This window comes from Euleptes europaea, chromosome 5 (assembly GCF_029931775.1).
Source record: "Euleptes europaea isolate rEulEur1 chromosome 5, rEulEur1.hap1, whole genome shotgun sequence".
Classification (NCBI taxonomy): Eukaryota; Metazoa; Chordata; class Lepidosauria; order Squamata; family Sphaerodactylidae; genus Euleptes; species Euleptes europaea.
This window is the reverse complement of record NC_079316.1, coordinates 72,868,803-72,892,710: the sequence shown is the minus strand read 5'-3', so window position 1 is coordinate 72,892,710 and position 23,908 is coordinate 72,868,803. Positions and strand designations below refer to the sequence as shown.

The following is a 23,908-nucleotide window of genomic DNA, read 5'->3' as shown; positions in this document are numbered from 1 at the left end:
TTTATAAATCCACAACATTATCTTGATCTGCCTAGACACCGTTATGTTAGTTGTTTCTAGCACTCACTATCATACTTCAGAAGAGTAACAAATATCATAAATGAAATTGTACTTTCAAATAAATTTAATTATTTTTACAAACCAACATCTCACACAGCAAGACAACTTATTGTTGATCGCCTCATAGACTATTATTTACAGTAACCAGAAAACTAGAGTTGCCAACCTCCAGGTAGTAGCTGGAGATGTCCTGCTATTACAACTGATCTCCAGCCGACAGAGATCAGTTCACCTGGAGAAAATGGCCGCTTTGGCAATTGGACTCTATGACACTGAACTCCCTGCCCTCCCCAAACCCCACCCTCCTCAGACTCTGCCCCCAAAACCTCCCGCTGGTGGCAAAGAGGGACCTGGCAACCCTACAGGAAACATATACCAAGGATGGTCATGGGGTTCATCTGTGTCGGGCAGATTTGTGTCTGGCTGCTGGTAGGACATTTCCAAACCTTTATTTTTACATACAATAAAGGTATTCCACTTCAAGTGGAAAGAGTTTGGCAAGAGTCATATCACTTTTAACCAAGTAATGTCTCAATAGGACCTAAGTCTTTCCCCTGTGCTTACTTACACTATGGGTCTTCCCGTGATTTCCACAGTGGTTTCCACAGAGGGACATGCTTCTGTGGTTTCCCTGCTGCCGGGGCAGCTACTGAAAACGTGCAGTGGCAACAGGGTTTCCACATGGCAGGTTTCCTTGCCCCAGTGTGAGGGCCATCTGGTTCTGGCTCTTATCTGTTGCCATCTCTACCCCTTTGAACTCGTACAAGCAGTTCGCACCTCCATGTATCTTCCTGAGTCCCCCGCCTCGTCCATGGCGCCCAGGTGCCACCTCTCCTCCCCTGCTGTGCTCTCTGCCTTCACTCCCTCGGGCCGAGTCCGGCCTTGAAATGCTGATAGCCCTCACTGTCTCTTCGGGTCTGTTTGATGTTTTGTGCTGCACCGCTTTGCCTTGTACCCTCCCATGCCTTGCGTGTGAACCTTCATGCCCTGTAGTAGATAAATGCTGTAACCCCGATAAGCTAGTCACTCGCAACTTTGAATCCATGAGACTGTCTTCTCTATCTGAAGCCTTCAATAAATCTTTTGTTTCTGCATGCAAGTCTGAGCAATTGATTTGGCGAGGTTTGCCCAGCTAGGTTGGGGACTCTCACATTAAGTTGCGAGTCCTTGCCTCTTCGTTCTGCACCTGTGCCCTACGGGACAGCAATGCCAGGCGACGAGGATAAGACTACTCCTCCGGCCTCTCCGGACGGAAGCGGCGTACCGGAGAAGCCGGACCCAAAGGATGAGGAAGCCAAGCGGAAGGTACCAGGCATGCCGCACCCGGGACCGGGTCCGGGCACAAGACCCAAGAACACCTTTAACACTTGGCTGGATTCTCCGAAAGGTTGGTCACTCTCCCGGACCGAGGCAAAGCACCGCCGCTTGGCCTTGACGGGTACGGGATTCGAGGACGACCCCGCTCGTCGGGACGCTCTGATGGATGAGGAGCGGAGACAGTGGCAGGAGGAACGCCAAGCCATGGTGGAACGCATAGATGCCATGCAGATTGTGATGCAGGAGATGGCTGCTGCCATGGACGCGCTGAAGGTTCAGCCCCCGCCCGGTAACCCTCCGGATGGGACACCGGCGGCTCCCCCCGCGCCTCCTCCCAGCACTCCGGCCCGCCGGGACCTGAAAATCACGTATGATGGGTCGGGGGACCAGTTGACCTTTCTCATGGTCCAAGTGGACATTTTTATGCGGGAGCAGGGCCGGACCTTTACCTCCGAAGAGTCCCAGGTCCAGTATGTGGCCTCCCTCCTGCAAGGCGAAGCGGCCGCGTGGATGGTGTTACAGTACGAGCTCCGCTCCCCTGTGCTACGGAGTTTGGATGACTTTATGATCGCACTCCGAAACCGGTTCGAGGACCCGAATCTGGGGGAGCGGGCCAAAGCCGCTCTGATGCAACTGCGCCAAGGGACTAAGTCGGTGGCGCAGTATGCGAGCGAGTTCCAGTCCTTATCGAGTCGGATTCTGGACTGGAGTGAGGCTACCCGTGTGCAGTTGTTTAGGGAGGGCCTGAACCTGGACCTGCAGCATTGGGCCTTTATGCAAGGTAACCCCCCTGATGTTGAGGGTTGGGTGCGCCACGCCGCCGACATCGAAAATAGGAAGCAGCTCCTGACCTTGTCTAAGCAACATTCCGGCCACGACTTTAAACCGAAAGGAGACAGATTTAGTGGGGTCCGTGACCCTCGTACCCCAGGCGGTAGCGGCCCCACGTCAGCGGAGCGCCGCAAACGCTTCGAGGCAGGGGTGTGCTTGGTCTGTGGAGGAAAAGGTCACTTCGCCTCCCAATGCCCGTCCCGCTCCGGATGCCCTGCTCCCATTCGTCCCGTCCCGAATGAACCAGAGAAGGCTCCCGCAGAGGGTCAACCTCGACGCCGAAGCAACGCTCCGGGACGACGGAGCACTCCCTCGGCGCTACACGCGCACGCCTTGAACGGGGCCGCCAACTCGACGGGTCCATCGGGACCCCGGATTACCAATGCATCCTCTGACTCTGCCGAGTCACGGATTACAAATACCTCGTCCCCCTCGTCCAGTGAGGAGGAAGAGTGGGACACGCCGGCAAAAAACGCCGTCGGTCTGCTGTAAGGGGGGCTCCTCAGCAGACCGCTCCGCCCGTTGTGCAAGGAGCTCCATGGTAAGCGCCCAAGAGGATAATGTTTATGTCTGGGTCCACCTCTCTTTACCAAAAGGGGGTCCAGTTTTAGAGTTCCCCGCGCTAGTGGACTCGGGATGCGCCCGCACCTTGATTAGTGAGGAGGCGGCCCGGAAGTTGCAGGTCCGCCGCAAACGTCTCCTGGGTCCTCTCCGCTTTTCCCAGATGGACGGGAGTGACTTTAAGAAGGGGCCCGTCACTCACCGAACTACCGCGGTAGTCATGACTGTGGGGGAGCATTGGGAACAACTGTACTTTACCATCGCCCCCATAGTTGCCCCCGTAGTTTTGGGGATGAACTGGCTGCGGGGCCACAACCCCTCCATTGATTGGGTCAAACGACTCCTGACTTTCCCAGAGAATCCCTGCGCCATGCATGACAGGGGTCGTATGCCCGGTACCCCGGCGGCTGCCCTAGTGGGTTTCCCGGGACCCGTTCCCAATACCCCTAACTTGCCCTCGGAATACTCCCAGTACTCTGATGTTTTTGATGTGCGGGAGTGTGACGAACTGCCCCCGCACCGGGAGACTGACTGTGCGATTGAAATTGTTGGAGACAGCAAGTTATCCAAGGGGAAGGTATACCCCATGAGCCCCAGTGAAAAGGCAGTGTTGCGGGACTATTTGGACACCAACTTGGCGAGGGGTTTCATCCGTCCCTCCAAAGCTCCGTACTCCGCCCCAGCCTTTTTTGTCAAAAAGAAAACGGGTGACTTAAGACTGTGTATAGACTTTCGAAGACTCAACGCTGTCACGCAGTCTAACGCTTACCCCCTCCCTCTCATTCCAGACCTGCTAGCACAATTGAAGGAGGGCCGGATTTTCACCAAACTGGATTTAGTGGAAGCCTATCAACGCATCCGCATAAAAGAGGGGGACGAACCCAAAACGGCTTTTTTGAGCTGTTTTGGCATGTTTGAGTATTTAGTGATGCCGTTCGGACTTTCTGGGGCTCCGAGTGTGTTTATGCAATTAATCAATGAAGTGTTACATGATTTGTTATTTAGGGGGGTGGTGGTATTTTTGGATGATATACTCATTTATTCTGAAACCATGGAAGAGCATGTCCGGCTGGTGCGAGAGGTCCTCCAGCGGTTACGGGACCACAAGTTATATGCTAAGGTGTCTAAATGTGAATTCCACCAGCCCTCCATTACCTTTTTAGGCTATGTAATCTCCCACCAGGGGTTAGAAATGGATCCTGGAAAGGTTCAGGCAGTACGGGATTGGGAACCCCCTACCACACGCAAACAACTGCAACAGTTCTTGGGGTTTGCCAACTTCTACCGCAATTTCATCCCCAACTTTGCACGGGTGGCCCTTCCCCTCACTTCCCTCCTGCGCACCAAGGGAAAGGGTGCTAATGCCGCTTTGCCTTCGGCCCGCTTGCAGTGGTCCCCTCCCTGCCAACAGGCTTTTGAGGACTTGAAGCTACTCTTCTCGTCCGAGCCGGTCCTGGCGCACCCGGACTGTACCAAACCGTTTGTGGTCCAGGTGGACGCCTCCGATGTGGCTATGGGAGGGGCACTTCTGCAGAGGGACGAAAACGGCGCCTTAAGGCCATGCGCCTATTTCTCCAAGAAGTTTACCCAGTCCGAAATCAACTGGGCCATCTGGGAGAAAGAAGCTGCGGCAGTCAAGCATGCTCTCACTGTGTGGAGACATTTTCTAGAGGGGGCGGAATTCCCGTTTGAGGTGTGCACCGATCACAAGAATCTGGAAGCCCTCAAAGGGGCTAGAAAGCTTAACGCCAAACAAATACGTTGGGCTCAATTCTTTGCCAAATTCCGGTTCACTCTCAAACACGTTCCCGGCAAAGAAAACGCCCTAGCGGATGCTCTATCCCGACTCCCCCAGTACCGCAATGATTTTGATCGTCCAGTGGACTCGCTATTCACTCCTGAGCAAAGAGGAGAGATCCTTGCTTTGGCGGTCTCCACCCGGTCACAAACCCGCCACCCCAGTGGTCCCTCGCTCAAGGGAATTCCGGAGGCTTTTCAACAACGCCTCCGAGAGGCGTCCCTACAGGAAGCGGAGCAGCAGATGCTCCCATCCGGTATAGAGCAACAGGAATCCTGGTGGGTGCAGGGAGGGAAACTCTATGTCCCAGCCTCCCTTCGCAAGGAGGTTTTGGGACTGGTCCACGGAGCCAAGCTGGCCGGTCACTTTGGGTTTGTCAAGACGTTACATTTAGTGAGACGACAGTTCTGGTGGCCGGGCATGAGGGCGGACGTAGAACTGTACGTGCGCAGTTGTCCCATATGCGCCACCGCCAAGAACAGGGGGGGTAAAACCCCAGGGCTTCTGAAACCCCTGGAAACCCCCACCCGGCCATGGGAGGTAATCGCCATGGATTTCATCACCGATCTACCTCCCAGCAGGGGCAAAACCGTACTGTGGGTCATTACCGACCTCTTTTCCAAGCAGGTCCACTTTGTCCCCTGCGCGGGACTCCCGTCGGCACAGGGGTTGGCCAAAATGTTTGTCACCCATGTCCTCAGGCTTCACTCGATCCCTAGGAAGGTCCTCTCCGACAGGGGGGTTCAGTTCGTCGCCAAATTCTGGCGGGCCTTCTTAAAACTCATGGGGGTGGGGGAACAGGGTCTCTCGTCTGCCTACCACCCTCAAACTGATGGTCAGACCGAACGGGTGAATGCCGTGGTCGAGTGCTACCTCCGATGCTATGTCAATTACCATCAGGATGACTGGGTGGACTTGTTACCTTTCGCCGAATATGCGTACAACAATGCCCCCCACTCCTCCACAGGGTTTAGCCCTTTTCGAGTGGTATACGGGACCGATTTCGGCCCATTCGGTGCCGCCCCTGTCACCCCCGAACTCGAGGCAGTGCCTGAGATGCAGGAATGGGTACGGGCGGTCAGTTCCACTTGGCCCTGGCTACAAAAGAACCTTGAACGGGCCAAGCGGAAATACAAGGAACAGGCCGATAAACACCGAACGCAGGGATGGGAACTCCGGGTGGGAGAACAGGTTTACCTTTCTACAAAAAATCTGCGTTCCCTCCGACCCTGTAAAAAACTCAATGACCGCTATGTGGGTCCCTTTCCCATTACCCGGGTGATCAACGAGGTAACTGTGGAGCTGGATCTACCCAAAACTCTGCGGGGCGTGCACCCCGTTTTTCACATTAGTCTACTCAAACCTTTCGTTTCCGCTCCCCAGTTCCACCCCCCTTCCAAACCTGAAGTGCCCACTGTTGTGGGGGGGAATACCCACATGGAAGTGTCCAAGGTCTTGGATTCCAAGTGGAAGAAAGGAAAACTGTTTTACTTTGTGCGGTGGAAACATCTGGGCGCTGCACACGATGAGTGGGTCGCCGCCCCCCATATGGCAGCCCCCCGACTCGTACACGAATTCCATTGCGCCTACCCCGAGAAGCCTCGGCCTCCCGAACTCGTGGGAGGGAGGCCTTAAGGGGGGCAGAATGTGAGGGCCATCTGGTTCTGGCTCTTATCTGTTGCCATCTCTACCCCTTTGAACTCGTACAAGCAGTTCGCACCTCCATGTATCTTCCTGAGTCCCCCGCCTCGTCCATGGCGCCCAGGTGCCACCTCTCCTCCCCTGCTGTGCTCTCTGCCTTCACTCCCTCGGGCCGAGTCCGGCCTTGAAATGCTGATAGCCCTCCCTGTCTCTTCGGGTCTGTTTGATGTTTTGTGCTGCACCGCTTTGCCTTGTACCCTCCCATGCCTTGCGTGTGAACCTTCATGCCCTGTAGTAGATAAATGCTGTAACCCCGATAAGCTAGTCACTCGCAACTTTGAATCCATGAGACTGTCTTCTCTATCTGAAGCCTTCAATAAATCTTTTGTTTCTGCATGCAAGTCTGAGCAATTGATTTGGCGAGGTTTGCCCAGCTAGGTTGGGGACTCTCACACCCAGTCCCTCAGCAGGAACCAAACCCCTTCCCTTGCAATTTAAAAAAAATCTGCGCTAGCATATCATAATATCTATATAACATTATGCAAATATGTTTAACTGGTTCTCTGTATTCCCAGCTTTTAAAAAATGAGTCTCTAGCCCTTTTTGTTGTGGAGGTATGCCTTTCCCCTTGTATTTCCACAAGGAAAGGAGCTAGGGACTTACTTCTTTAAAAATAAAAGCTGGGGATTCAAAGGACATATTATTCGTACTGGCATAATGTTATATTGATATAATTATATTCTAGTTCCAGGTTTTTTTTAAAAAATAAAAAGGCCCACAGAGGTAGTGGTGAGGAAGGGTCATGGCCGCTGAAGGGACAAGATCAGGGAAAATGGCTGCCATGTCAGAGTGAAAATTTGAATTTTCCTACCCACCCAGCAGCCATTCAGGCTTTACTGCAGTCTTTCCCAAAACTTCAGAGCAAACCAGTTTGAGAAAGATCACAGAAAAGCCAGGAGGCAAAGGAATGCACCACATTGCTGTGGGGAAGTAGGAAAAAACCCAAGCAAGCAAGCAGATGTAACTGTGGAAGGCTTTAAAAGTAAAATAATCATACCTTAAAATTTGTTCTGATACTGGCTTGTGAAACTTTGCTGGTAAATCGAGTTTTGGCTTTACAGTGAAGCACTGAATATCTGAATTTTAGGGTTAAGAACTGTAAAGATATGAAGTTAAAATGAACCATCCGAGAAATAATCCCAGTATGGGGATTGAAAGCATATGATGTCCCAACTTTGCTGGTGCAGGGTTAGATCCGGTCAAAGCCAGAATGAGTGGGCTCCTGGAACTCTATGTATTCCACCTTGCTCCATGATTAGGGTTGCCAACCTCCACGTACTAGCTGCTATTACAACTGATCTCAAGCCGATAGAGATCAGTCCACCTGGAGAAAATGGCCGCTTTGGCAATCAGACTCTATGGCATTGAAGTCCCTCCCCAAACCCCACCCTCCTCAGGCTCCGCCCCAAAAACCTTCCGCCAGTTGAGAAGAGGAACTTGGCAACCCTACCCATGATGGATGAAAGGCAGTATATAAATTTAGCTAGTAAATAAAATAAACATCAACTGAAAAAATGCACATGAAAAATACAGACTATACATAAAAAATACACAGGAAAGGGTAGTAAAGCTTGTATGTTATCACAGAAGGGGACCAATTACATCTATAGGCCATTTTTAAAGGATACACTGTCCTGGGGAATTTTTAATGTCTTCGCCTGGGGGAGACGTTGTCTTCATTTTTTCAGCATTGGGGAACTGGGTTAACAATCTTGCCTCAAAATCTTCGCGACGCTCATATTCTTTCCCCCGATAAATAAAAACTTTGTTCTGAAAACAAATAAAAATTGAAATGTGTGGGAACCATAGATCCAAAAACAAGAAGCAAATATACATCAACAGACAAGAAAATCGGACACTGGCAATTTTGTGAGCATTTGCCTGCCATAATTAATTTGTCGGGGATTGGGGAAATGTGTGACTTTTAATCAGTAAATTTGGCCCAACTGATAAGTTACATCTGTGGTAAGAGAGCTGCTGAAAAATGCTGTGTGGGGGGCCTAATTACACATGACGCATAATTTGAGAAAAGAAACTCCCCAAGTGGCTGTAGACTTTTTCAATGAAGCAGGTGGAACTCTCATCCCTCCAGTCTCAGGTTCAATCACTGCCATGTTAAATTTTTGTTTTTTTAAAAAAAGTTTTTTTAAAATTTCATTTCAATAAGAATACAAACAAGAATAGAATACGTGAAAAAGTTAAATACAACAACAACTTACAATACAAACATAAAATAATAATTTTAAAAAGTAGAAAAAACAAATTCTGGGTGAATGTATAAAATTTTGATATCATTACAATAATTTTCCTTAATTACAGACTATTCTAGTTTCTTAATAATAATGTTAATTATTGCTTACTCATTAGTTCTCTACGATATTAATACTTTTGCAATTACGTAATAACTCTCGTCTTGTGAAATATTCAACTGGTTTTGACAGTGCTAACTTTATTTTTTAACAATATTTCTATTGTTTAATTCTCCTATCTAAAATTGAAGTTGCTTTCTTTTTAATAGAAGCTTCTCCATTTAAAAAAATATCAAGTAATGAGGCCCGGGGGAAAAAACCAGCCTGAGACGTTAGAGAGCCTTATTTATTTTTTATAGTCCACCAACTATTCAACTAGATTTACCAACAACCTGACTTCTATACAAGGCAGTTTCTTTACCTTTCTAAAATTGTTTTTTTTTTAAAAAAATTTTTTTATTGGTTTTTATAATAGAAATTTTCCATAATAACTAAGAACATATAAACATTACAGAAAAAGAGAAAAGATAAAGGAAATTTCTTTGACTTCCCCATCACCTCTGTCCGCCTCTTAATAAAGTATTTTATCCCAACGTGATATAGTCTGATCTTGATTATTCTTAAATTCATTTAAATTTCATGTAAATTTCATATAACATACTCTATTGATATAAATGGTTATAATTCTTAATATTAATAATGTCATTTAGATCAGATTAAAAGGTATTCTTGCATTTTTCCCAGTTTTAGTTCATATTCGCAATATTTAATCCAAGCCTCCCATTCCCCCATAAATCGAACATTGTCTTTTTGATTTATAGTAGCTGTAAGTTTTGCCATTTCCACCAGGTCAAACATTTTCATAATCCAGTCTTTTCCCCCAGGAGTATCTGCCCCTTTCCATTTTGCTGCGTAGAGCAATCTTGCAGCTGTTGTAGCGTAAATTAAAAAGTTTCTTTGTGTTGACAAGTCATCAGGTATCATACTTAGTAGCATCATTTCTGGTATTTTGGGTATATTTTTTTGTAGTATCAATCTTAATTCGTTATAAATCATATCCCAAAAATCCTTGGCTTTGTCACAGGTTCACCACATATGGTAAAAGGAACCAACTTCCTTGTTACATTTCCAACATTTAGGGGACGTCATTTTGTAAATCCTTGCAATCTTCTTAGGTGTTAAATGCCATCGATACATCATTTTATAAATATTTTCTCGAACTGACTGCGCATTTATTCCTTTCAGGTCTTTCGACCATAATCGTTCCCATTTGTTTAAAACAATATCATGTCCCACATTTTGAGCCCAATCAATCATTGTTGGTTTAATTGTCTCCTGTTCACAATATATTGTTAAAAGAAGATTATACATTTTAGAAATCAGTTGAGTGTCGTTATCTAGTACCATCTTATGAAAGAGCGATTTTTCTTTAGAAAATCCATTTTTCATATCTTGTGCAAAGACTGATTTAATCTGACAGTATTGAAGCCATTGTAAATCATCTTTAAGTAACTGAAAGTCTTTTAGTGAACATTTTTTCCTTTCCCAGTTAATTAATTCCTGGTAAGTGATAAATTTGTCCGGTCTAAGTGGGCGTAATGTCAACATTTCTTGGGGTGATATCCACATCGGTGTTGCTGGTTCAAAAATATGTTTATATCTCATCCAAGTGCGAAGTAAGGCAGATCTGATTATATGATTACGAAATGATGCATGTATCTTGATTTTATCGTATCATAAATAGCCATGCCATCTACTTATGTTGTTGAAACCTTCAAGATCTAACAAACGCACGTTAGATAAGTCCATCCAGTCTTTTAGCCATGTTAAAGCTGCCGCTTCAGCGTAGAGTTGAATATTAGGTAGTGTTAAACCTCCTCTAACTTTAAGATCCACCAAATATTTATAAGCAATCCTCGGTTTTTTCCCTTGCCAGATGTAATTTAATATGTCTTTTCTCCAGGTATCAAAGTATTTGACATGTGATATTATAGGTAAATTTTGGAATAAGAAGAGTATCCTTGGTAAAATGTTCATTTGGACTGTTGATATACGTCCCAATAATGACAACTTTTTATTTGACCAAATGATCATATCAGTTTTTATTTTACTCCATAGTTTAAAATAGTTGTTGTTTATCAATTCTTTATTCTTCACAGAGATCCAGATACCCAAGTATTTGACTTTGTTAACTTTCTCCCAACTTGTATATGAAGTAAATTCCTGCTGCTGTGTTTCTGGTAGATTCTTAAATATTGTCTTCGTCTTTTCTTGATTGACTTTAAATCCCGATATTCTTCCAAAGTCGTCCAGAGTCTCCAATAATATCTTCATTGATTGTGTTGGGTTTTCTAAAATTAACAAGAGGTCATCCGCGAATGCTCTCAATTTAAATTCATGTTTTTTAATTTTTAGTCTGCGAATGTCCTCCATACTCCTTAGCTTACAACATAGTGATTCCAACACCAACAAAAATAATAACGGAGATAGAGGGCAACCTTGTCTAGTTCCTTTCTTGATTGAGCAATTATCTGACATTGATTCATTCACCAAAATTTTTGCCTGTTGGGGTGTGTATATGGCCGATATACCTCTCAAAAAACGGTCTCCAAAATTTAATTTTTCCAGTATCTTTTTCATAAAATCCCAGGAGACCATATCAAAAGCTTTCTCTGCGTCCAAGAATACAAAGGCCGCCGTTTGTTGGATATTCTGGTCATAATATTCCATTGAATCTAATAAAATTCTTATATTGTCTTTAATTTGCCTTCCTGGAACAAAGCCTGCTTGGTCTTCGTGTACAAGGTTCTTAATAAAATGTTTCATCCTATTCGATAAGACCGAGGCATAAATCTTATAATCCACATTTAACAGCGAAATAGGTCTATAGTTTGATGTTTTTTCTGGATCTCTTCCTTCCTTAGGTATCAACGATATAAATGCATGTGACCAAGTCTCTGGGGATACTCCCTTATCCAAAATTGTGTTACAAAGTAATACAAAAAAGTCTACTAAATTATCACTAAATGTTCTATAAAATAGTGCAGTAATTCCATCTGGTCCAGGTGTCTTGTCCAGTTTTTGTTTCGTTATTGCTTCTTGTAATTCTTCCCTTGTAATTGGAGCATCTATCCATTCTTGTTGGGTTGTTGAAAGGAAGTTCATCTGTACTGAATTTAAGAAGTTGTCCATTTTCTGTTTTGAAATATTTTCTTTCTGATATAGTTTAGTATAGAATGAAACAAATTCCTTTTGTATTTCCAAAGTTGAATAGACTGGTCCTTTGGCAGATTGGATTTTTGTTAAAATCTTCTTTTGAAATGAATCTTTCAATTGTGTTGCTAAAAATTTTCCAGGTTTATTAGCATGTTCAAAGTATTTTTGTTTGGCAAATTTTAAGTTTTTATTCATTTCCTCCATTATTACCAAATTTAGTTGGTGTTTGGATACAGAAATCTTCATTTGTATTTCATTTTTCTCTGCTTCCTGTGATGCCATAACAAGTTTTTGTTCCAAATTTTGTAGATCCCAAAATATATTATTGGTAAATTGTAGTTGGGTTTTCTTCCAGGCCGTATGTTTCTGTATCATAAATCCTCTTAGAACAGCTTTAAATGCATCCCAAACTATGTTCAACGAAGTTTCCCCATTAAGATTAATTTCAAAAAAATCTTTAATTAAATCCTGTAGTTCTTTTTGAATCTTATTATCCTTTAAAAGTTTATCATTTAACCACCATCTGAATGCTTGTTTATTGTTCCATTCAAATGTAACAGGGTTATGGTCAGAAAAAGTTCTTGGTATGATCTGAATTTTACGTAATTGCATAAAAATAGATTTACTAGCCCATATCATATCTATTCTGGAGTGTGAGTCGTGTCTCGCTGAATAAAAAGTATATTCTTTAGCCGTTGTATTCATTGTTCTCCAGATGTCTTGTATTTCCAGTTCTGAAGCCATGGTGAAGAAGGTTTTAGGTAAACATCCTTCATTTTCGTCTTTTGCGTTTGATTTTTTATCAAAAATTGGGAGAATAACACCATTAAAGTCACCCATCAAAAGAATCTGGTCATTTGCATACTGAGAAATCAGTTCATGTAGTTGTCCATAGAATTTAGCTTTTCCTTCGTTAGGTGCATATATTCCTACTACAATCGTCTTTTGCCCCAATATTTTAGTCTTGATAATTACAATTCTCCCTTCATTATCTTTGTACAGTAGTTCAGGACTAAGGCTAGAGTGAGCATATATCACTACTCCCTTTGTTTTTGTTTTAGCCGATGCAACAAATGCTTGTCCAAGCATTTGTCTATCTAGATATTTTTTGTGTTTTGTTGCTATATGAGTCTCTTGTAAGCATATTAGGGAGTATTTATATTTCTGTAGATATTTGAAAATTCTAGCCCGTTTGGTTTTTTCATTCAAACCGTTCACGTTCCAAGAAATTACTTTTGCCATAATGTGGTAATTATTGAAGCAAAATATTCAGTCTATAATGCAGTGCCTCCTTCTGCTCCCTGTGGTTCTTCTTCTTCTTCCTCTTCCTTTTGTTCCAGGGTTAGTCCTTTAAGTTCTGTTTTATATTTCCTCAAAAATATAAACAGCCCTTGGACGCCACTGGGGTTTCCCACCAGCATCGTCCCGGCACAAGCCCCTGTGCTGGCATCCCAGGGGGTGTTCCCGGGGCATTCTAAGGGGCAGAGCTGCCATTAGGCAGCTTCCTAACCCCTTTCAGCCCAGGAGCGCCTCCATCAGCAATGGCATTGCCATGTCACCTTTTTGTTGGCGCAGCACCACTTTATGCTATGGGGCCTTTCCCCCCCATTTCTACATCTTGCTAAACTAAAACCCCTTTTTTACCCCCACAGCACCTGCGAAACCTCCCTCCCATTCACCCTCCCTGGGGGCAGCACAAGATTACCTGGTCATTATATAGGGCCAAGCAGGAATTTGTTTGGGTTCTGGAAATTGGCTGTACTGGAAGCCTCTTTTTGCCTGCTCAGTGCTGTTTTTTGTGCAATAGGTTTTTTCTCCATTAAATATGCCAGATTTTAGTAATTGGTTAAAAAGGAAAAGGTCCCCTGTGCAAGCACCGGGTCATTCCTGATCCATGGGGTGACGTCACATCCCGACATTTACTAGGCAGACTTTGTTTACGGGGTGGTTTGCCAGTGCCTTCCCCAGTCATCTTCCCTTTACCCCCAGCAAGCTGGGTACTCATTTTACTGACCTCAGAAGGATGGAAGGCTGAGTCAACCTTGAGCCGGCTACCTGAAACCGACTTCTGTTGGGATCGAACTCAGGTCATGAGCAGAGCTTGGACTGCAGTACTGCAGCTTACCACTCTGCGCCACAGGGCTCATAACTGGTAACTGGTTAGTAACTGATTAGTAACTGGTTAGGCCACAACTAATTGGCAGGAATAGATAGGGTTTGGATAGTCAGGGTTAATCAACAAGCACCCAGAGATATCTGTATGGAGGGAGGTCGTGTCCTGAAGCGACCATCACATGCTTTGCAGCTGGGTGCACTGAGAAGGGGTGCCCCTGGTACTGAGCGGTATCTTTTGAACTTGGTATTAGCCTTGTGGCACATCGGGGAGAGGGATGAAACTGGGCACCTCTGTGCACACAGGGATATGCGGTTGTTGATAAGCAAGGCCGGTGGAAGTGCTGGTTGAGTTTGGAGCCGGGGTGGGTCAATCCAGAATGCAGGCCATGTGAACGCCTAGAACAGCCCACCCTCAAAATCGTCAGCGTATCGAAATAAGCAGTGAGGTAGATCAGCCATTTATGAAAGTTGAATACAGTTAAATAAATAAACCAGTTGAACCCATCCTTGTTTCTCATGCCGTCATTGGGGGGGGGGTTTATGGGTTAATTACATCCCTGCTATTACTCCATCCTAGGGTTGCCAACCACCAGGTAGTAGCAGGAGATTTCCTGCTATTTCAACAGATCTCCAGCTGATAGATATCAGTTCCCCTGGAGAAAATGGCCGCTTTGGCAACTGAACTCTATGGCATTGAAGTCCCTCCCCTCCCCAAACCCCACCCTCCTCAGGCTTCACCCCAAAAACCTCCCGCTGGTAGTGAAGAGGGACCTGGCAACCCTGCTCCATCCCCAAACTCTGCCCTCCCTAGTCTAAGCCCCCAAATCTCCTGAATTTCGCAAGCTGGATTTGGCAGCCCCAGATATGTCCTAAAATAATGTCATTGAGAAAGAAGTGATTAAACATGAGAATTCAGTTAGGACACTATTTTCATCAATACGCAAGCAAGTTTCTTATTTAATATTTAGGTTGCAAATAATTTCTGATGTAATTAAAAAAATAAGCAACAAAATCACAGAAAGCTGACAGTGATGAGTTTTCAGTATCAGCATTACTAAGAATAGTACAGTTGTTTGCTTTGACTAGACAGATTAGGAAATTGTGTATTTTACTATGTGCACATATCTTGAATATGTGATCTGTTTAGAATCTGGAACGAACTAACTCACAGCCATTTAATGCAAATATTCAGAATAGCTCTGTCACCTCTCTTGTGATTTCTAATTATTCTCCACGGCGTTGTATTAAGAAACTTTAAATCACTAGGAGATAATTCTGCCCCTAGAGATAGGGCTGCCAACCTCCAGGTGGCAGCTGGAGATTTCCCACTATTACAACTGATCTCCAGGTGATAGAGATCAGTTCCCTGGGAGAAAATGCCCGCTTTGGCAATTGGGCTCTATGGCATTGAAGTCCCTCCTCTCTCCAAACCCTGGCCTCCTCAGACTCCGCCCCCCAAATCTCCAGGTATTTCCCAATCCAGAGCGCATGTAACAAAATGATTGGTCTAAGCAGCTCTGAGCCAGACCTGGTCAGGAAGGACGGACTAAAAGTCTAACAAAACAATTAAACAGATAAATACACACGGTTTCTGTGACCCTAGCCTGGAAATTTCACAGATTTTATTGTCTCATTGTTGGTTTAAATGTTTTTCAGGAATTTTTAGACATAATCTCACTACCTTGCTGTGCTAAAGGTGCCAGGAGCTATAACTATTAGATTTCCCCTTATATTTAGCAGTCTGAGAAGCAGACCTGTTAGACTTTGCTCCATTTAAGAGAATACAGAAAAATCAGGAATAGTTCTATATGACCACTCTAGGGTTGCCATGTCCCTCTTCACCACTGGCGGGAGGCTTTGGGGGCGGAGGCTGAGGAGGGCGGGGTTTGTGGAAGGGAGGGACTTCAATGCCATAGAGTTCAATTGCCAAAGCAGACATTTTCTCCTGGTGAACTGATCTCTATCGGCTGGAGATCAGTTGTAATAGCAGGAGATCTCCAGCTAGTACCTGGAGGTTGGCAACCCTAGACCACTCCAATTCTTGAGCACCTCACATAGCCTTATAGTACCAGTGGTGGATCACAGCAAAAGCTATTCAATGGCACTTATGGTCAATTCTATGATGTTTTTTTTCTTTTTTGTTTGTTTGTTTGTTTTGTTTTTATTACAGACATGGGAAAGGAAAACAGGGAAAGGGATAATCAATCTTTGTTCATATTCCATTTCTGTTACACCGGCGTACTGACATTCTAAGTCTTTATCTCTGTCATAATCTTACTCTCTTCTATTAAATTTATATAACAATTCACTAGTATTGTATTCAATCTCTCTAATATTACCTATATTATAAAAAACAATAATTAATATCATTACCATATTTTCTGAAATTAATACTTATGGACTGTCATATTTATCGTAGAAAGATTACCATTTCTGTTTGTGCTCCTCATACATTTCATGATGCATTTCATGATTTTTTGTCAATGCAGCGCTCTCATAGGATCCTGTGGCCTCACTCTTTATAAAAAAACTTTCAGTATGGCCTACATTTAATTCCTACCAGACCTGCAAAAGCTGTACTTCAGATTTACTTGTTCCATATCATCCTTTTCAATTATTTGGAAAACCTACGATTCGTGAATACAAATCGCATGTAAACTAAGTTTCTTCTAAATAAAATAAAATAATGGAGCCAAGAATGGATTTAAAGTACTCACATCCATTCCAAGCATCTGGATTAATATTTTAAAATGCATTGGTTCTCATCAGTTTACTGCAGTCAAAATCCTTTCCAGAATGAAAGCATGACATTTTCAAATGTAGCCGTCTATCAGTTACCCATCAAATGATGAAAAATAACACTTACCCGTAGAAATGTAGGAAATCCTTGTCCATAGTATCCAACAGCAAAGTAATCTGGTTTGGGTCTGATTACTTTCACAATATTTTCATAAAACTGTGCTTGCTTTTTCTGTTCAGGGAAAAAAACATTTTTAAAGTTTCCTTTTACTTTCCTGTTAAAATGAATCAATTTATTTATTAGTAATTGCAAGTGCAAATTTTAAAGTATTTTATAAATTTTATTTTGCTTTTTCAAGACGCTAACATATGTGCTATCAGAAATTTGACCGACTGTATATGTTTCCCCTAAAACACCACATTTCAGTTGTCAGCTACAATACTTACATAACAAAAATTCCAGGCAATTATCATCAAAGAGCCCAGATTTCTATAACAATTTTTTAAAATTCTTCGTGTAGTACTTAAACTAGCACTGAACAGAGAATTCAAAAAGAATAACCCTATTCAAAGAATTCCAAATCAAAGTAGCAACACAAGTGTGTGTGTGTGTGTGTGTGTGTGTGTGTGTGTGTGTGTGTGAAATAGAATCTGTCTTGAAGATTGTATTTCAGACTGTTGAAAGTTGAAGTGTGTTAATACAGAGATTCTAGCAATTCAGATGCCTTTAAAGCAGCACAATGTTTTCACAACAAATGGTTGATCTTGTGGCCAGTAAAACTCAGCTTTTATGTTTCAATCTCCATATATCAGTGTCTATCAAAAAGCGCTTCCCTTTTTATTTACTGAAGCTAAAATGTTCTGGAGCCATCCCAAGGTTTTGGGATATTGTTTTGCCATGCGCCATACTTTCGTGAAAATATTTTCATGGAGCATCTCTTGTAGTATCTGCAGACCTGCGGAGATACCATATGAGGCATTGGACAGTGCGGTTGCTTAACCAGCAAACCTGTCATTCCTCCAGTGACGAGTCATTATGGGGAGAGGGCATAAAAATAAAGCCGAGAAATATTTGGGGGAGAACAAGCAACAAGTGGAAAAGGTTTAGATTTTTTTTCCCGTAAAGAAGGAAAGAGGACAGAATACAGCAGAGGAAAAAATAATTCAACAGGAGCGAGGTTAAAGAGGTGGAAGAAAAATCAATCAGTAAAACCAAACAAAGAAACAGAACCACCACCATAAGGCAGCGGACAAAGACAAGCTCCGGTGATGCGCTCTTGCAGTGGCATATCGCGGAAGACAACTGCAGTATTGAGGAGACAGTGGTGAACCACGATTTTCTCCGTCGGTGCCATAGGTTGCCCTGTGACAGCACTGGGCTTAAAAGGGTTACTGGTGCTGAGCTTTTCTAATATATATAACTATATATATAACTCTTCTTCAGCAAATGCACTTTTGGGAGTGAGTGCACACCTGGCACTGGAATGCGGGCGTTGCCTTATATCTCAGCCTTGGAGAACTTCATCCCGAGCCTAGAATCTCTCTCTCTCACACACACACTTTATAGTCTATAAGATAAGGGGGGGGGCTACCTTTTTTCTTTGGGATCTCAGCTCAACCCAGGGCGCAGAATTGTTCTGAGCACTTTGGCTGACACCCAGGAATCCACCTGCTGCTGTTGTTGGGGTTCCCATAGCTGAAAGGGGCGTGGCCATAACTCATTATTCTCTGTCAACGTTGGAAGCTTATGAAGAATAAAACTATTTTCCTTCTACCATTGGTGTGTTCATTGCTTTTTGAAATCCCTGGCGGGGGAAAGAACCGTTTGCCTCTTGGCAACATGGCTCTTAACAGCCAGTAACATCAGACAAAGTGCTCCTGGTTGAATAGCAGCTGCCCTTAGGGTTGCCAGGTCCCTCTTCGCCACCGGCGGAGGTTTTTAGGGCGGAGGCTGAGGAGGGCGGGGTTTGGGGAGGGGAGGGACTTCAATGCCAGAGAGTCCAATGGCCAAAGCGGCCATTGTCTCCAGGTGACCTGATCTCTGTTGGCTGGAGATCGTTTGTAATAGCAGGAGAGCTCCAGCTAGTACCTGGAGGTTGGCAACCCTAGCTGCCCTACCCTCTCTAATTCTTCCAAATAACTGCAGGATGGCCTTTTTTGAAGCTTGAGAGAAATGGTTGGCTGCTAAAGAATGAAGGAAAATTCCCATAGGTTGCTGTACCCTATACACAACAGTGAGCATCAGGGAACTTATCCTGTTAGGCAGAATGGATGCATATTCAACAGGCACTCCCAACGTAGAGAGAGAAACACAGAGAACAGGCAAACTCTTCCTCTATCTGCCTCAGCATGCATCTTGACTAGATCAGCACACTGAGCACTGCGACTATCTCTCAGTCAGCAGAGTACAAGATTATGATCATTCTATCTACTTTATATTGTATTATAACCTCGAAGAAAATGTCTAAACATCTTCCATAAACTCTAAGGGTAAGATTACGTGTACTACCCACTAGCTAAGATCCTCCCCACAAGTCCTGATCTCTTTATCCTTCTGCCTTTAGGGGTGAGGTGCAGGTGACCAGGGACTTTTTCCAGTGGTAACATCTTGCCTGTGGAGTGCCCTTGAGGCTTGGCTGGAACCTACCATACTCTCTTTTAGGCACCAAGTCAAAACAGGCTTTTAACTAAGGAGTTTCCTAACAGTCTACTTCTAGCTTGAGGACTGTGTTACGAGGATTATTTTAGGGTGCTAAATGTCTGATGCTGTTTTTATGCCCTGGGTAGGTTTTTTGTGATTTTTATAGGTTTATGGAATGCATACATGTACCCCCTTGCTGTCTCACAAGAGAAACCTACTACGGAAAGACAGTTAACGCAGTTGGAATGTCACAAGATGCTTTGACATGCAGTAAATCTATACCTTGAAAATACCTGAAGTGCCACTAGAACATTATTAATGACTAAAAGAATGACAAAAGTCTTTTATGGTAAAAGCTACATTCTTGTAACAAGCATTATAAAAAAACACTTTTAAGAGTAACTATTGGAGCCCAGCTTCATGTACTTGCGGTAAAAGAGATGAGATTTTACGACTGACATTTTATCTCTGCTATTTTTACACATTTTATTGCTGCTTTTATTATTGCTTCTATTTTGCTGCTGTTTTAGATAGATCAGATATTTTAAAGAATGTTATATATTTCATGTTGGCAATTTTCTTGGATGCTGTACGTGTTACAGTAAATGATATGATGGGCAAAAAGAATATATGGATCACACTACGAAAATTTTTAAGGGAAACATTAAGCGTAGCCCGTGGACGACAAAGGAATTAAAGGATTTCCAATGGAAGACAGGGATATTTCAGAGACACTAACTTAATTCTTTGAATTAGTTTTCACTGTGAAAAATATGAACCAGTCAACCATGCTGAAACTGCTATTTTCAGTGTATGGAAAATGGAGTCAAACAGAAATGAGAAGACATGATGTTTTAGGGCTAATGTACAAATTAAAGTGTTAGGGCCTGGATAGTATATACCAATGGGTTCTTAAAGAATTTGAATGTGAGCTGTGATATCATTTTTTAAAAATGCAACTTGTCACTAAAATTGTTTTGCAAATCTAACACCAAAGGGTCGAGAGGAGATTCCCGAAATTACCATCTAGGGGGTTACCGCACTAGATATTCCCAGCAATGTATTAAGAGTTTGAAAATGTTATAAAAACATCGCACTAGATATTCCCAGCAATGTATTAAGAGTTTGAAAATGTTATAAAAAACATTGCTTTAAAAGGGTTTTTGGATGCCACTGCTAAAAAAATGGTTGGAAGATGTCTTCACAGCTAAAGGGGCCAAACAAAGTGCGAACAGTATTTTTTATAACAGTTTCAAACTCTTAATACATCGGTGGGAATACATAGAAAGTGCGAACAGTATTTTTTATAATGTTTTCAAACTCTTAATACATCACTGGGAATACATAATGCAGTAACACCCTAATGTCTATTCCAGGCAAACTGTTAAAGATAGAATGATGGCTATTAAAGACAAGACATGGTTTCTGCATCTGGATAATTATGGCTAGTAGACCTCATACACACACACACGCACAACACACTAAGAAGCTTTTGACTAAGGCTGCAATCCCGAAGGGGGGAGCCGAAACTCTTTAGGAGCTGGCGTGATTTCGCACTGGCATAGGTGCCACCTTATGGAGTAACATGGCACCTTCGCTGGTGTGGGGGCAAACATGCCAGCGCCAGGAAGCCACGCTGCTGCACAGGGCTCTGCAGCTGGCATTGTTACGCTGGCAGCCAAACCCCAGAAGTGGGAGCCCTGCATGGAGGGGGCGTTCCTGGGGGCGGAGCTGCCTTTAGGCAGCTTCCTGACCCCTTTTGCTCTGTGAATACTGCCTTGTGCTGCAGTGTAGCCTTTTTTGGTGGGGTAGCCTTGCTGGTTTCAATGGGGGCATTTTCCTGCTTTTCTATTTTTAATTCCTTTTATTTTCTTTTTTAGGGGAGGAGCTGTGGCTCAGTGATAGAGCATCTGCTTGGCATGCAGAAGGTCCCAGGTTCAATCCCCGGCATCTCCAGTTAAAGGGACTAGGCAAATAGGGGATGTGAGAGACCTTAGCCTGAGACCCTGGAGAGCCGCTGCCAGTCTGAGTAGACCATACTGACTTTGATGGACCAAGGATCTGATTCAGTATAAGGCAGATTCATGTGTTTATGTGTTCTTTCTGGCAGCCGGGAAGCCTCTGTTAAGGCTGCATGGCCGCACTGCTCCTGGCCGCTGCCTAATTGCCCCCCCCCCTTTAAGGAATGGGCTGCCTGTCTTTCAGCAAAGGTTCCCCAGTAAAATTATCAGTCATGGAATAAGAGGATGGATTGTCTCCTGGATTAAAGGTAAAGGTCCCCTGTGCAAGCACCGGGTCATTAGTCTCCTGGATTAGAAATCAGTTAAATGGACAGTTTTCATAATGAAAAGAAAGAAGAAGTGGGGTTTCACAGGGATTTATAGGAACTTCTGCTGCTTCATTGGTTCCTAAGTGATCTGGAATAGGAAGTGAGCATTCAAGTGGTCAAGTTTAAGATTATACCAAATTATTCAGGATGGTAGAATCCAAACAGATAGGGGGAGGCTGAAGATAATTTCTTCAAACCGAAGGACAGGGCAACAACTTGGTAAATTAAGTTCAATGTATGAAGAAACTAAATTAAATGTAAAAGAAACACTAAGGACTTCAGGGCTCTTCAGTTTTTAAAAAAATACAAGTCAAGGGGGAACATGACTGAGGCTTATAAAATTATGCATGGGGTAGGGAAAGCAGAGAAAGAACCTTTTATCACTTTCTCATAATAATAAAACTCAGGAGGACCCAACGATGTTGATGGGTGAGAAATACAAAACAGACCAAAGGAAGTACTTGGACGTATGAAGCTGCCTTATAGTGAATCAGACCATTGTTCCATCAAGGTTAGTAATGTCTACTCAGACTGGGAGTGGCTCTCCGGTTTCCAAGCAGAGACCTTTCACGTCACCTTTTAACTGGTGATACCAGGGATTGAATCTAGGACCAGCATGCCATGCATATCCTCTCCAACTAAGCTGTAGTCCTTCCTCTACTTCTTCACTCAAAAAGTAATTAGCCTGTGGCATTTAATGCTACATGATGTACTGATGGCTACCAGTTTAGTTAGCATTAAAAGGAAACTGAAGAAATTTATGGAAGACTGGGTTAATCAATAGCTTTTAATCATAGTGATTAAATGGAACCTCTGTGTCAAAGGCAGTAACCCTCTGAATATCAGATCTGGGGAGCAACAACGGGAAGGATTTGGCTTTCATGTCCTGCTTGTACCTTTGGAGGAGCTGTCCGGTTGTCTACTGTGTGAAACAGGATGCTGGAATGAACCTACCATTAGTTTGAATCAGCATGGTACTCTTCTATTCTTACAGCAGAAAAAGTGGATGGGATAATGATTTGCAGTTCTGCTTCCCTACTAGTAATGCTGTATCCTAACTGTTGACTCACAGATGTAATAAACTGGCAGATTCATATTTGGTACTTTAGCAAGTATACCTGATGGGTTAAAACAGTGTTATCAGCTATTAGGTCATCATTCTATTAGTAAAGAAGCAAAGGCGCACCAGTGATTCTTGTATCTGCTATCTTTGCTAATAAAATGACAACAAAATTGTTTCTCTCTTTATGCCAGGAATCACCGACTTCTGAATTCTTAGGGAAACTCTGTTCTTCGTACAATGAACTAGGGAGTGGAAAGTATATTTTATTTCACAACCCAACTAATTTATGGGGACTCTGGTTCTATAATACAGTCTCAAAATATTGGTGAGCTGGACAGTGTAGAACAGGGGTGTCCAATCTTTTGGCTTCCCTGGGCCACATTGGAAGAAGAAGAATTGTCTTGGGCCGCACATATAATACACTAACACTAACTTGGGCCGCACATAAAATACACTAACACTAATGATAGCTGATTCATAATGTTTTAAGTAAGTTTACGATTTTGTGTTGGGCTGCATTCAAAGCTGTCCTGGGCTGCATGCGGCCCGGGGGCCGCAGTTTGGTCGAGCCTTGTGTAGAACCTCTCACAAACCATTTCTTATCAACCCATTGAATGCAAATCTTTACTGTGCATAGGTTAAAACTAAGTAGGTCTTCTAAAGGTTGACTATGGGAGTTGATTCCACCCTTGTAATCAATGGTTGTTTACAATGGGTGTATACCAGTCACACGCACTAAAAATAAACCTGCTCATGTTTACTACCATATATACTCGGGTATAAGCCGACCCGAGTATAAGCCGACCCCCCAAATTTGAGGCCAGAAAAGGGAATTTCTTATTGACCCGCGTATAAGCCGAAGGTCAATAAGAAATTCCCTTATTGACCGCCATTTTAGAGCGCAGGGACGATCTCGCCATTTTAGAGCGCAGGGACGATCTCGCCCCTGCCCCGGGTCGCCCTCCCACCGGCCTCCCGGGCCCTCCAGACCCACCCCGACCCCAGTGCCATCCAAGGGGGGGAGGGGGAAGAGCCCCTGAACCCCCTACTCACCGGGAGAGGCGGCGAATCAGTGCTCTAAAATGGCAGCCGCCATTTTAGAGCAGGAAGAAGAGGCCCGGAGGAGGCCTGCGGATCAGCTGGAGGCTCGTGGATCAGCTGTAGAGCGGGAGGACCAGCCCGGGTGAGGTGGGGGGGTGGGGGGGAAGAAACCACCGCTGCCGCCGCACAGCAGAAGACGCGGTGCAGGTGGGCGGGGGGAATCAGCTGGTCGGCAGGAGCAAGCTGG

The 23,908-nt window shown here is 44.0% G+C and overlaps 1 protein-coding gene across 2 annotated transcripts in view; it reads right to left on the bottom strand.

Annotated features, from left to right (window-relative positions):
• Positions 1-23,908, bottom strand: part of DOCK1 (dedicator of cytokinesis 1) — a 530,876-nt gene that overhangs the window by 57,164 nt on the left and 449,804 nt on the right. For both annotated transcript variants that reach the window (XM_056850272.1, XM_056850273.1), the window contains 3 exons: positions 16,715-16,819; positions 7,897-8,038; positions 7,266-7,344 (listed from right to left, as the gene is read on the bottom strand). In XM_056850272.1, the coding sequence (XP_056706250.1) occupies positions 7,266-7,344; positions 7,897-8,038; positions 16,715-16,819 (326 nt within the window). The remainder of the gene's footprint in view (positions 1-7,265; positions 7,345-7,896; positions 8,039-16,714; positions 16,820-23,908) is intronic.